The sequence below is a fragment of the Arvicanthis niloticus genome, chromosome 6, assembly GCF_011762505.2.
Source record: "Arvicanthis niloticus isolate mArvNil1 chromosome 6, mArvNil1.pat.X, whole genome shotgun sequence".
NCBI lineage: Eukaryota > Metazoa > Chordata > Mammalia > Rodentia > Muridae > Arvicanthis > Arvicanthis niloticus.
The window spans coordinates 12133641-12147812 of NC_047663.1; the positions used below are offsets into that span (position 1 = coordinate 12133641).

Genomic DNA, 14172 nt, shown 5'->3' on the forward strand with positions numbered 1-14172 from the left:
GAGGTAGTCACTATCTGGTGTAGTGATTTCGCGTGTTTCTTTGCTGTTCTTTGGCCTGTAGAAACAGAAGCAACTTCACCTTACACACTGTTAGAAAGCTTTCATGTCTGCTTACAGCAGAGAGCCTATGGAAACCACTGCCTTGCTATGTTCCACCTTTCTGCTGTAGCATGGGATCAGGGTGGATTTGATTTTTTATTAATTGGACTTCCTGCTAGCACCCTTTCATGCTTTTTAAATTAAAAACAACTTGAAGCCAGATAAGGTGGCACATGCCTATAATCCAGCACTCAGGATGCTGAGTCAAGAAGATCATAAATTCAAGGCTAGTCTAGGCTGCAGAGTAAGAATCTATCTTAATAAAAAATGCCCTCAAAAAGTAGAAAGAAAACCTTCCTTTCCCAGCCTAGACTGCATCCCTTACAGTGATACAGAACATCTGTCTCTAACCATCAGTTGCTCTACTTACAGACTTAATCATTTATAGCAGTAGATTTAATCATTTTGCCATTTTTTTGTCTGATTGTCATATCAGTGTCTTATATATAAGTAACCAAGGAAAACATTCATTCACAATTTTAAACATTTATACTAACTTTAAGAAAGATTTTTGGGTGAAAATATTAACTTGAAATAGAGAAAAATTTCCAGTATCCACATACATTTTTAATATTTTGGTTTTCTTGCCATTTTTATACCTCTGTTCATTCAGATACTCCTGCTAGACGAGCCAACAGCAGGAATGGACCCCTGCTCTCGCCACATTGTTTGGAATCTTCTAAAATACAGAAAGGCTAACAGAGTGACCGTGTTTAGCACTCACTTCATGGATGAGGCTGACATTCTTGCCGGTGAGATGTTTGATTTACTGTAAAAGATAAGGGAGTTAAACTTAGAAATGGTAAATCCTGAGGAACAAAAGAATTATTTAATGGTACATATTCTAAACAAGTTTTAAAATTTTAAAATTATATATTTTTGTGTTCAGTGTTTTCCAGATCATCCTGTTTCAGTGATTTCTCAAAATAACTCACACACGATTTCCCATTCTTAATATATACTAATTTATTGTCGCAAAAGGCTATGAAGCAAAAGTAGCAAAGGGCTGAGTCACGTGAGGCAGAAGTCTGAAGGAAGCCAGGCACATGCTTTCCAGAGGCCCTTAATTTCTCCATGGCTTACTTGTAAGCAAATGCAAAGTGAACTATCATCTGCTAGTTTATTAAAGCTCAGTGTCTGTAATTCCTGTGTGTCTGGTTCATAGAGCTGTACTTCCTAACGCAGTACAACTCCAGAAGGAAAGGAAAGCAAGCAGTCAGCATAAACTATGTTTTTGTGTTCAGCGTTTAGACATAGTGGTTTTCCTTGTCTGTTTTGACACTAATTGAAACCTTCCCAGGTCCAGATTCTCAGTTGCTAGTCAAGGGTCAGCTTTGTAAGCAGGTCATTCTAAGGTAGCTCTTACTAGCCTGTTAGCCATTTTCTCTGCAATTTTGTATATGTATATGTTAAAATTATATATGTTGGGATTGGTTTTTAACACCCAGGACAAAAGTCAGAGAGTTTGAAATACTATAAGTATTAAATGGATAAATCCCTTATCTCTTCAGAAGTATCTATATCAAATGAACTAACATTTTTATTTTTGTCATTATGTTTCCCTTTTTTGTACATTTGGTTATAAAGGAATCATGATAACTCCTGTATTATAGGTTCCTTTAGGAAGGATCTGAGCTATCTGGAGTATGTACTCTGGAGTCAGGCTGCCTGAGGACAGTCTTGGCTTTGTTATGTTAATAGCTATGTATAACATGTCTAAGCACGTGTATTTGTCTTCTCTCAATATTCTCATTGGAAAAAATAGGTGATGATATTCTAGCGTCTTCCTTATAAGGTTATCATGATGATTAATGATGTAATACTTGTATTATGCTGTTATTAACTTCGAAATTGAAATATGAATTCCACTTCGTAGACAGAAAAGCTGTCATATCACAAGGAATGCTGAAATGTGTTGGTTCTTCAATTTTCCTAAAAAGTAAATGGGGCATCGGCTACCGCCTGAGGTAACACTTGTTCTTCTGTGACCTTCTTCTGTTTGTCTTTATGCTTAGCCTACTGTGACTGTTTTCAAGGCTTGCTCTATTGTGCCCTAGCCATGTTTAGTGATCTAGTATAGAATATTTAGAGTTTATTGATTGTTTATGGACTAATCATAAAATATGATTTTGGCTTTTCCTAGCATGTATATAGACAGATACTGTGCCACAGACTCGCTCTCCTCACTGGTCAGGCAACACATACCCGCTGCCACTCTGCTGCAGCAGAATGACCAACAGCTTGTGTATAGCTTGCCTTTCAAAGACATGGACAAGTTTTCAGGTATTTCTTTTCTTATTTTCAGTTTCTTGGTTGAATGGAGCTTTTGTTTGGGGGATAGGTTTTTCTCTGTCTTTTTTGATTATTTCTTTATGTAATAGTCCCAACTGGTCAGAGTTTGTAGTTTTTCTGCTTCAACTTGTCTTCAAACCTGAAATACTGCATACTGATATGTATGATTTTTGCTTTTGTCTTTTTACAAATAGTATGCAACTATCATTTGTTAATTTAAATACTTAATGGAAATAAAGAGCAATTTGTGTATGTTGTTAAGAAAACAAGAAAATTAGGGTGCGTTTGGTGGTCTTGTCTATAATCATAGCAATAAGGGGGTGGAGACAGCCAGAGGATGGCTAGAGATTTGAGGCCAGGATAGTCTGCATAGCAAGTTCCAGGCCAGCATAGCTAGTTGGACAGTGGGAGCCCTGTTTCAAAACTGGCAGAATTGTTTGTAGCTTACCTGAGTACAAGGTATGTGAGTGTGTGGTTTTGCTTTTTCTTTTTGTTGTTGTTTCGTGTATATGTGTATAGAGAGGCTGTTCATGTGTTTTCAAATAATTTCTAATTTCATAATAAATTACAAAGTAATTATTTTAATTTAGAATTATTATTTAATTGCTATAAAATATCTATTATTTTTAGTTTGAAACATGTTAAAGTTCTAATAAGTATTTTCCCATAATTAAAATTTTCTTGGCATTCTGTACAGTTTATAATGTTAAAAGTATCCTGACACCAAAATCTTTGAGTACCATTATGCTGGCTAAGTAAATTTAATCATTCATTCCCTCCTTCCCTCCCCTCCCCTCCCCTCCCCTCCCCTCCCCTCCCCTCCCCTCCCCTCCCTCCCTCCCTCCCTCCCTCCCTCCCTCCCTCCCTCCCTCCTTCCTTCCTTCCTTCTTTCTTTTCTTCTTGTGTGTGTTTTTGTTGTTGTTTTGTTTTGGAGATAGGATCTTAGACTCCAGTCTAAGCTGTCTGGTTGTCTTAGAACTCACCATGCGGTGCTGGGTTAGTCTTAATTTCCTAGCACTTCTCTTGTCTCAGCCTCTGGAGTTCTGAGACCATAGAAATGAAAACCTATGCCTGGCTCATTCTCATTTTTGAATGGCATTTTAGATTTTTGTGTGATTTGAATAGGTCAGTTTATATTGATTTTATTTACATGTGTGTGTGTGTGTGTGTGTATGTGTGTGTATGTGTGTATGTGGGTGCTTGCATGTGAGAAGCTCCTCAGCATCAGATTCCTAGGAGCTGGAGTTCAAGGCAGTTGTGAGGCACACCGACCCGGGGACAGGGAAGGACATACATGCTTTTAACTGCTCCATCTAACCACTCAGAGAGCTCTGTATCATTCAACTTCTTTCTCCTGCCTTTCAGGTTTGTTTTCTGCTCTAGATGTTCATTCAAACCTGGGTGTTATTTCTTATGGTGTTTCCATGACAACATTGGAAGATGTATTTTTAAAGCTAGAAGTTGAAGCAGAAATTGACCAAGCAGGTAAAAACAGAACTAAAGACCAGCCAATGAACTGGACAATACAAGTAATTATATAAGTAAATGAATTAATTTTGCAAGCATATGAAGTGTATGTTGCTGATAGTGATAGAGATTATGAAGGAAATGATATGATATTCTTGAGAGGTCTTATTGTCAGGGAGGGCTTTATTGAGATGTTTGAACTGAGATGTGAATCACCAGAAGTACTTACGCATGTAAACATCTTAGGGCAAAATGTACTGGATAAAGAAAGTTTCCACTTGCCAGGTGTTGAGAATTAGATGTCTTTGAGGGACCAAAAGCAGGCCAGCATGGTGGGAACCATGAAGGAAGTAATCGGCATTGCTGTCAGAGAGTAGCCAGAGGGCTGGGTCAGGTTTTGCCTTTGAGCATCTGGGAAGTGCTTCCTTTAATTTTGAGTTCAGTATCAAGGGTTTAAAGCAAAGGAATAACTTGGTAATCCTGGTCTGTGTTTTTAGTGAACACACTCTTGGTTGGGAAGGTAGTTCCACCATAGACTACTTGTCTGGCATCTGCAAGACTCTGGGTTCCTGTCTAGCTCTGAAAAGCATTTCTAATTATTGAATGATAGCTGTAGTGTGAAGGAAGAACAGGTCAGTCAGTAAACTTGTGTGTAAAATTGCACTTGAATTAGGGTGGCAGGAAAATCTGCAGAGTAGAGTTGTATTGTCCTGATCTCAGCAATAATGAATGGTTTGTGGAGGCTTGTTAGGGAGGGGCCAGGAGTCATTCTCAAGTTGTTGCTCGAGAACTGCATGTAGTTGCCACTTTCTGAGAGCAGAGGCGTAAGTAGGCTTACAGAAAGGTAGGACAAACATTTGCCTTCACTATTTGAGATGCAGTAGAAGCTACGTGAGGTGTAAGGGCTCGAGTTAGAAATCTTGAAGTCACAAAGATGCTGTTATGGAGACAGGGGAGAGCCCTTGGAGGGGGAAAAGAGGTCGTGGGAGGGGCATCCATCAGCTGATGTGAGCAGCTGGGAGAAAAGGAGGGCTGACAATACAATTTTTTTTTCCACAAAAGAACAGAGAAGCAAAATTTTAGTAAAAGCTGTCTTTGGTGCAAGAGAAAGTGGACTCTTGATTGTCAGGTATACAGAGTAAAATAAGGAAAGAAATAATTTGGAAACGGGATGGTGAGCAGCTTGGTAGTGAAGAAGAAAGTGGTGACCGGGATGAGAGCATCCTGGGTGGTGTGGCCAAGAGCGAGGCTGGAGCTGTGTGGTATACAATGAGAGTGAGCTGAGAATTTTATGACTGAAGGTTAGCATGTGTTCAGTGTCCATAGATGATGCCAAGTGTGTACGAGTTCCATTTTTGTTCAGCACCACTTCCAGATGTATGCTGTAACGATGTGTTTTAGTTTTTGATCTTTCTATTTCAAACATTTCAAAATGGATTTTTTGTTTGTTTGTTTACTTTTATTGGCAAATAGATTATAGTGTATTTACACAGCAGCCACGGGAGGAGGAAGAAACAGATTCAAAATCTTTTGATGAAATGGAACAGAGTTTACTTATTCTTTCTGAAACCAAAGCTGCTCTAGTGAGCACCATGAGCCTTTGGAAGCAGCAAGTATCTACAATAGCAAAGTTTCATTTCCTCTCATTGAAACGAGAAAGCAAATCAGTGCGCTCTGTGTAAGTATCCTCCTCCTCCTCCTGAAAACCTGTCTTTTTGAGGTTGTAAATAGAATTTGCTATCCAGACATTTAAATTATGGCATGTACACAGCTTTGTAGTTCTGAAATATTAAATGACAGTTTCATAGTCACGGTACTTTTATCACACATCTATGGTTCTTTAATCTTTTCTATTCATTCTTGTCTATCGTCTATCTATCTATCTATCATGTATCTATTTATATATCTATCATGTATCTCTATCTGTCTGTCTATCTGTCTATCTATCTATCTATCTATCTATCTATCTATCTATCATGTATCTATTTATATATCTCTGTCTGTCTCTCTGTCTGTCTGTCTGTCTGTCTATCTATCTATCTATCTATCTATCTATCTATCTATCCTTCCATCCATCCTATCTGAGACATAGTTTCACTGTGTAGCACTGGCTGGCATAGAACTCACTATGTAGACCAGGCTGGCCTCCACTTCACCTAAATCCACCTATTTCTGCTAAATGCTGGGATTAAAGATGTGGGCTTTTATGCCCAGCTCTACCCCTCTTTTCTAAACTGGTATTTTTTTATCTTTAAAATGATGAAATGACAAGAATACTACCTAATGTGTATTTTTTCAGTTATTGTCATTTTATTTTAATTTTTATTTTGAATTTATATAATTTTATAATTTTTCCATTCATTTAGTTTTATAATTGTTTTTGGTAAAACAAGAAAGTGAAATTTTATTCCTATTTATTAGTTGAAGAAAGTTGAAACAAAAAGTTATACAGCTAGTAGACCCAGAATGTAAAGAATTCTCTACATAGTTTATTCTCCCAGTTAGTATCTTTTTTCCTAAGTCTAGGAATGACCTAAGGAAAATAGCATCCTTCTTTCATGTACCATATGTCTCCCTTTTTAGAACTAAAATGATTGTAGGAATAAAATTTAATAATAAGAACATTCAGACATGTCTGAAATATTCTGGAGTTACTTGAGGTTTTTGACCAAGTTCATTTAATATAAAACAAATGTTAGTCAGGTATCTGATTGCTTCTGTATCAGTTGTCCTGAGAAAATATTTAAGTCAGCAAGTTTTAATTTATTTAGTTGAACATCATTTTGCTAAAACATTCTCTGAAAAACAATAAAAGTGACTTAATCCAGATTGCTGTAATAGAATACTCTGGCCTGGGTATTTCTGGAGGTTGGAAGTTGGTGATCCAAGTGTTGGCATGGTAAAGCCTCTTTTGTTCCTTGAAGAAAGTGCCCATCCCGTTGTACATGTTATCTGTATCTGGAAAGATCCCGCAAAGCAGCGCACTAGCACGCACTTGCTGGGGCCGCTTTCTTAAGGATGCTAGTCCTGTTGTAAGGACCGCATCTAATTTGGATTGCTTCCTAGAGTTCCTGTCTTTAGATATCACCAGATTAAGGAACAGGGCTGTATTATATAGATTTGAGGGGACACAAACATTGAGTTCAAAACAAAAAATGTTTTATGGTCAAATATACTACAAACTATTGCTTCTGATATTCTCTCAAAGAATAATTAGCATGTAAGAACATGGATTTTTTTTTCTAGTTTTGTAATATAAAATTTTAACATTAACCTGAAATTTCCATATATTCTTTATTCATGATATTTTTCTTTCTTAAGGCATCTACTAACTTACAGATCTAGATTTAAATGTAGTATCTTTTGAGGGATGCTGATTTTAGAATACTTAAAAATAATTTAATGATTTTTTTTTTTCAATTATTTTTGGAAATAGGGTCTAACACAGGCTGGTCTCAGGTTCTCAGTCCTCCTTATATGAGTATATTGCCATGCCCAGCAAGAGTGGTTTTTAGAATACATGTGGTCTAACCAAAGATTATAAATTATATAGTTTAGTGTGGTATTCTAAGCTCTCCAGCTACTGAACCATGTTATATAATATGTAGATAATACATAGGACATGCAGCTATTTATGATACTACAATGTCCTTTTGTTGTACTAAATATTCATGATGCTGTGTATGGATAATATGCTAATGTGTCTATATATATGTAGTATGCATTGACAGTATATTATATAATATAGATTGACAGTATTTCAATGGAGCAGTAGCAGTGAATGTGATTACATTGTGATAAGGATGAACATTTTTACCTGCAGCATTGTCACTGTACCTAAGGCTCTTCCCTGTACTTACACAGTACTTTGCCACCATATGAAGTTGAATGGCTAGAATAGAGTACAAGCAAAAAGCAGTTCCTTCAGAATATAGAGGCATGAGCATTTATGACAATATCTCATTTTTTAACAATTATGTTTGTATATACTATAATTTAAGAGTAAATCTAGTCTAAATATACTTTTCTAACTTTTTCTTCTCCTTACCTCCAATTTAATAATCTTTAAATTTGATATTCCAATTAGCTTCCTCTCCAGTATTATTATCAGGTCATTTTTGATAGTAGATTTTTAGGAAGGTTTTTTTTCTTTGCTCTTTGTTCTTGTTTTGTTGTTTTATAATTGAGTATTAAATCTATACTAATTGCAGGGAGGCATCTAATAGATTTTATGTTACTGTATATTAAGCTATATTATTTTTTCTTTCAGGTTGCTTCTGCTTTTAATTTTTCTTGCAGTTCAGATTTTTATGTTTTTGGTCCATCATTCTTTTAAAAATGCTGTGGTTCCCATCAAACTCGTTCCAGACTTGTATTTCCTAAAACCTGGAGATAAACCTCATAAGTATAAAACCAGCCTGCTGCTTCAGAATTCCACTGGTGAGAATGTGTGAAGGTCTGTGACTGTGTGTCGGTTGTGCACGGGGCGAGGGGTAAACAGAGCTCAGAGATTGGGCTTTTAGACCTTTTAAAGATAATGCAAGCACGACCCATTATTCTAAAATCTAAAGTAAATATTTACCTATTGATATTGAATGGTATTAGAAATAAAGTTTTGGTTTAAGTGTAGTTGATCATTTTTATAGTTTTCTAATTTGTATTACTTGTAGTTATTAAAATCTTTTTAAAAATAGTAATTACTGGCAGGTTTTATCTCAGAGTTCATGATGGGCTTAATGAATTTGAGAGTGTGTGAGATTTTCCTAAGCAAGAATTTATATTATGTAGTGTTTACACATAGTAATTGAGATGCTAAAAATTCATCAAGAACTATTGAAGAATGAATTATAAATTAACAACTAAGTCTACTTACATATAAAATTTACACCCAGCCAGGAGGTGGTGACATGTCTTTAATCCCAGCACTCGGGAGGCAGAGGTAGGTGAACATCTGTGAGTTCCAGTCCAGCAAGCTTGGTTAGCAGAGCAAGTTTCAAGACAGCCAAAGCTAGAAACCCTGTCTTCAAAAACCAAAAGCCAAAACCAAAAAACAGCACCAAAAAACCCTCCAAACAAACAAGCAAACCCCACCCCCAAGCAAACAATATAAAACAACTACAGATGAATATCTTAAGTTTGAAGTTAATAATTTTGTTTTTGCTATTTTTATTCTTGCTATATAATTGACAAAAGATTTTTTTATGATTTTATGGACTTAAGCTAATTTTAAATTAAACTTCTAAGTTTTTAAAATATTAAAACTTAGTAAAGAATCATTCATTCATGATCAGCTTTTCTTTAACATCTGCTTACATAATAGCCTGGAGTTCTAAGACTAATGTAGAAACTATTTTACTTTTGTACCCATTACACGTAAAGTAGGATGCTGAGTGTGATACATAACCTTAATCTTCTCTTGGAAAGATGCATTTAGCATGGAAAATTCCGTTTCAAAAATAGTTTACTTTTTTTCACATAGAAAACTTGTCTTCACTTTAAAATGTATTTTATATTGCTAAAATACAGTACTTTTATGAAATCTTATACTTTTGAGTGTTTATTTGTATCTAAAAATTATATATGTATCTCAAATCTCTCTGTTCTGATTTCATTTTTTTTCCTCTGTAGAAATTCTAATATCTTCATTGTTTATTTCTTCTAATACTTTCTGTAGTATTGTTTCTTGCTTTTGGATCCACCGTCTCATTGCTGGTCCAAAATGAAGCATACATGTAAATATACACACATGTATGTACATGTAAGAACTATGTGTATACACTGTGTATATATATTACATGAGCACATGCTAAATATTTTCTTCCTTCTTTGAGAGCATAAATTGCATGGTTACTCCACTTGTAGTGTAGCTGTTTTCTTGAGTATGTAGCCACGTTGGTAAAGTGAAGAGATCAGGTAAGGTCCTGGTTAGGAGAAAGTCTTTTGTGGAAAGCACCATTCTTTCTGACATTCAGGACTGGTTATTTGGTCTGCCCTGTCATTGTGTTGAGTTACTGAGAGTGTTTGGGTTTCTAAATCGCACGCGCTGTGTTTTGGTTCCTGACTTTGGTCATGGTAGAGCAGGACCCTCTGCTCATCAGACATGATGCTGTACAATCAAACACAAGGAGAACCCAAATCTTTGGGGGGGGGGGCATTTAAAGAATGTAGGCAGAAGACTGGTTTTTCTGCTTGGCTACTTTGGCATAATTAAAATTACCAAATAGATTATTTTTACTTTTTAGTCAAATTTCACGATAACTTTATACTGTTAAATAATATTTTTGTAGGCAGCAGGTAAAATTTACTCAATACTATATGCCAGGCTCTGTTTAGTGCTCTGCCCACATGTTCAGTCACTTTCTTGTCATAACCGTTGTAAGGTAGTCATTCTTATTCCTCCTTGGCAGAGGAGGAAACAAAGATCTTACATCATTGTAGCTTGCTTAAAGGACATATAGTATAAGTTGATACAACTTGGATTTGAATCTTGGCCAGCTGGCTACAGAGCCAATCTCCTAACAGTGTCTAGGCTGAAGAGAAAGGATCTCCTTGAATGAGCACTATTTCCTAAGGTTATTAAAAGTCTCTGGCTCTTTCTTACTTAAGGTGATTTTTATTATTATTTTCTAATTCTAGACTCAGATATCAATGATCTTATTGACTTTTTCACACACCAGAACATAATGGTGGCAATGTTTAATGACAGTGACTATGTGTCTGCTGCTCCTCATAGTGCAGCTCTAAATGTGGTGCGTTCCGAAAAGGTAAGAAGAGTGCTGGGTGTGTGTCCTCATTTCAGTTATAAGTACTAACACGGTCGTTCTGAAGTCAGTTGGCTGAACCTATCCCATTAGTCGTCATGAACTAGAGTCTGCTTTTAGAAGTAACTATATTAGTTTGTGATAGCTTTTATGCCCTGGTAAGAAACCAGTAAACATTTTGATTTTATTTTTACATTATATTTCTGCTTAAAGTTTCTGCATATTGTAAGCTGGGTTATCTTTAGTGTCACTATTTTTTCCTATCACCTGTTGAAGCAGTTTTTCACAATATCTAGTAAAATTTAATTAATTAAAATAATTAATCCAATAAGGCAAGAAAAGTTTGGTCCTTAGCAATATTAGTATATAATATCACCAGGTATATAATAACTCTTCTTTTTGAATTGTAGGACTATGTTTTTACTGCTGTTTTCAACAGTACTATGGTTTATTCTTTACCAGTAATGATGAACATCATTAGTAACTATTATCTTTATCATTTAAATGTGACTGAAGCTATCCAGATCTGGAGTACCCCATTCATTCAAGTAAGCAAACATACAAAAAGTGCATTTATCTGTACAGATCTCTTAATGTTAACAATTGAGGTGTGGAGTTAAGCAGTTTCCAAAATTACCTGGTTCAAGATCAGAGCAGCTTTATGTGAGGTTGATAGGTTTGTGAGACCGTGATATATTAATTGTATATAAAAAATGAACATTGTTTAATATTTTGTGTATGTGTGTATGTGTGTAATCTAGTTAGTGAGATATTGAAAGACATCTTGAGAAGTCATCTAGACAAACTACTTTTACTAAAGTATCAAAATGTTGAAGACTAGAGACAATAAGACAGTGATGAACTATTTCTGTATCATTTGATGAAAAAGGGGCCAGGCCAGGGTGCTTATTAGACATGTGGATTCTGTTTTAATGCAGAGTGCCTTGCCTGTTTCATAAGTATGCCATCTTACATAAGGGTAGCGATGAGTCCAGGAGTTAACTCATTAATGCTTGCTTACTTAGCATGTGCAAGACTCTGGTTTGCTCTGTAGCGTGAAGCTCAGGGTGAAGGAGGACAGAGAAGTGACTTGTTGACAGTAGAGGATAATACAAAAAGCAGCTTTAGTCTCAGGCACTTGCATTTGAGCTACTTACTGGACTGCCTGAGAAAATTAGCTGACTCCTTGACTCCTTAGGGTGACAAGGGACATGTAGCTATAGGAGCTAAAGTCGCCTTTGTCTGGGAGTTCTTGATTCTTTAGGACGATAAGCTTGGATATAGTTTTTCCCAGAGGAAAAAAAGGAGTGATCAAGATCCTATTTGACATAGTCATGAAAGTGTTCACAGTCAATGAAAAGCACCAGATACCATTCTTAGGCATTTCTTAGTCCATCTGGCCACTTGTGGCTATGTTAACTGTATATCTCCCATATTAATTAGTGGTAGAGTTGGTAGTATAGTCCACACTCCTGTTAATAAACCTGTTATTCATTCACACCACTGTGGTAGATATCATAATCGCTTAGGTCTTTAGAGATTTAAATGCTCTTTCAGGATGTTCTAAGGTATTGTTAAGTGGTTCTCAGATTCATTTTCTATTTTGTATTTGTATTCAGGAAATTACTGACATCATCTTTAAAGTTGAGCTGTATTTTCAAGCAGCTTTGCTTGGAATCATTGTTACTGCAATGCCGCCTTACTTTGCTATGGAAAATGCAGAGAATCATAAGGTAATTGCTCATATAAAAATTGCATGTATCAGGTTCTGTCAAGCTTGAGAACCTGAGTTGGATCCTTGGAACCCACATATGGAAGGAAAGAACTGAGTCCTCTAAATCACCTTCCCATAGCCCGGTGTGCATGCACACAGGGACACAGAAGTAAATGTAGAGAAATTGTTTTTTAATCTAGCTAAAAATAAATAACTAGGGGCTGGAGAGATACCTCAGCAATTAAGAGCACTTGCTTCCTTTGAAGAAGACCCCTGTTCAGTTTTGAGCATCTACATAGCAGCTCACAACTGCCTGTGACTCTAGTTCCAGGGAACTCTCTACTCTCTTCTGCCCTCTATCGTCCCCTTCCTGTGTGTGGTACCATAAACTCTGTCTCTCTCTCTCTCTATCTCTTTCTCTCTTTTTCTCTCTTTCTCCCTTCCTCCCTCCTCCCTCCCCCCATACATATATGTGAAAAAGTATGTATCTTAAAAAAAAATCAAAATATTGGGGCTGGAGAGATGGCTCAGCAGTTAAGAACACTGACTGCTCTTCCAGAGGTCCTGAGTTCAATTCCCAGCAACCACATGGTGGCTCACAGCCATCTGTAATGGGATCTGATGCCCTCTTCTGGTGTGTCTGAAGACAGCTACAGTGTACTCATGTACATAAAATAAATAAATCTTAAAAAAATTACAGGTATCAATTCCTGCTAGTAAGAAGGGTTATATAAAAATAAGCTGTTTGCCTCATAGAAAACTTTAAGAATATTTATTTAAAGAGTGTCTTAGTTATATTTCTACTGCTATGATGAAACACCATGACCAGAAGCAACTAGGGTCGGGGAGGATTGGCTTGTATTTCAGGTAACAGTCCATCACTTAGGGAAGTCAGCAAGGTAGTCAAGCAAAGCAAAGGAACACAAGGCAGGAATGGAAGCAGAACTTACAAAAGAAAAGCAGCTTACTGGTTTGCTCCGGGCCTGCTTACCTTGCTTTCTTATGCCATTAACCTGTTCTCTGTTTTTGTGATTTTTGTACGTCAAGAGCATATAAATGTAATTAGATTATACATTTGGGGAGGGGATTGACTTTATTTTCACTACTGTAACTTCCTAGTGCTTTCTTGAAATTCAAGACATTTGTGTCAGGAGACTCAATAGTCTATTTTCTTTTATTACAGAGAACTAGTTCAAGGTATGGGTGTATTGGGTTTGTGTAACCATTACTTGTTTAAAACCATCTGGACTGCTGCTAGATTTTACTAATCCAAATACGGTTGCTATGGATGTTTGTGTATAGATGTTTGTATGAATACTAGTGTTAACTTGTATATATGTCTGTGCACTGCATGCCTGCAGTACTCACAGATGCCCAAAGGAGGCGTCAGATTCTCTGAGACTGGAGTTACAGATGGTTGTGATGAGCCTCCGCGTGGGTGTTGGGAATCCAAGCTTGGACCTTTGGAAGAACAGCCAGTGGTCTCTGAGCCATCCCCAGTGCCCTGCTTCCTCCTCTAAACTACTCTTTGTCGCTTGTTTCTGTCTCTCACTCTGTGGTCTGCTCTGTGATATAGTACTCTCAGTTAATATGAGCAGATGGTTTTAGAAGTGCTGCAGATCAATGAGTACTATTGTTAGGTCTCAGGTCTTGGGAAGAGTTTTACAAAAAATAAGTAATGAGAGCATGAGAAGGAAAACTGATTATTTAAGAACTAATACACATGGAAATGTCAGTGGGAAACCATGCACTTATGTACTAGGCAGTTACTTTAGAAGTATTTAAAATATTTTCAAATGTATTTTCTTTGCATAAAGTTTCATACATAATCTGAAGTTC

At 36.5% G+C, this 14172-nt stretch overlaps 1 protein-coding gene across 3 annotated transcripts in view; it reads left to right on the forward strand.

Annotated features, from left to right (window-relative positions):
* Abca5 (ATP binding cassette subfamily A member 5) overlaps positions 1-14172 on the forward strand; it is a 67969-nt gene that overhangs the window by 33567 nt on the left and 20230 nt on the right. For all 3 annotated transcript variants that reach the window (XM_034505512.2, XM_034505511.2, XM_076935537.1), the window contains exons 15-23: positions 713-851; positions 1976-2066; positions 2243-2382; positions 3757-3876; positions 5332-5536; positions 8129-8298; positions 10495-10622; positions 11030-11167; positions 12239-12352. In XM_034505512.2, the coding sequence (XP_034361403.1) occupies positions 713-851; positions 1976-2066; positions 2243-2382; positions 3757-3876; positions 5332-5536; positions 8129-8298; positions 10495-10622; positions 11030-11167; positions 12239-12352 (1245 nt within the window). The remainder of the gene's footprint in view (positions 1-712; positions 852-1975; positions 2067-2242; positions 2383-3756; positions 3877-5331; positions 5537-8128; positions 8299-10494; positions 10623-11029; positions 11168-12238; positions 12353-14172) is intronic.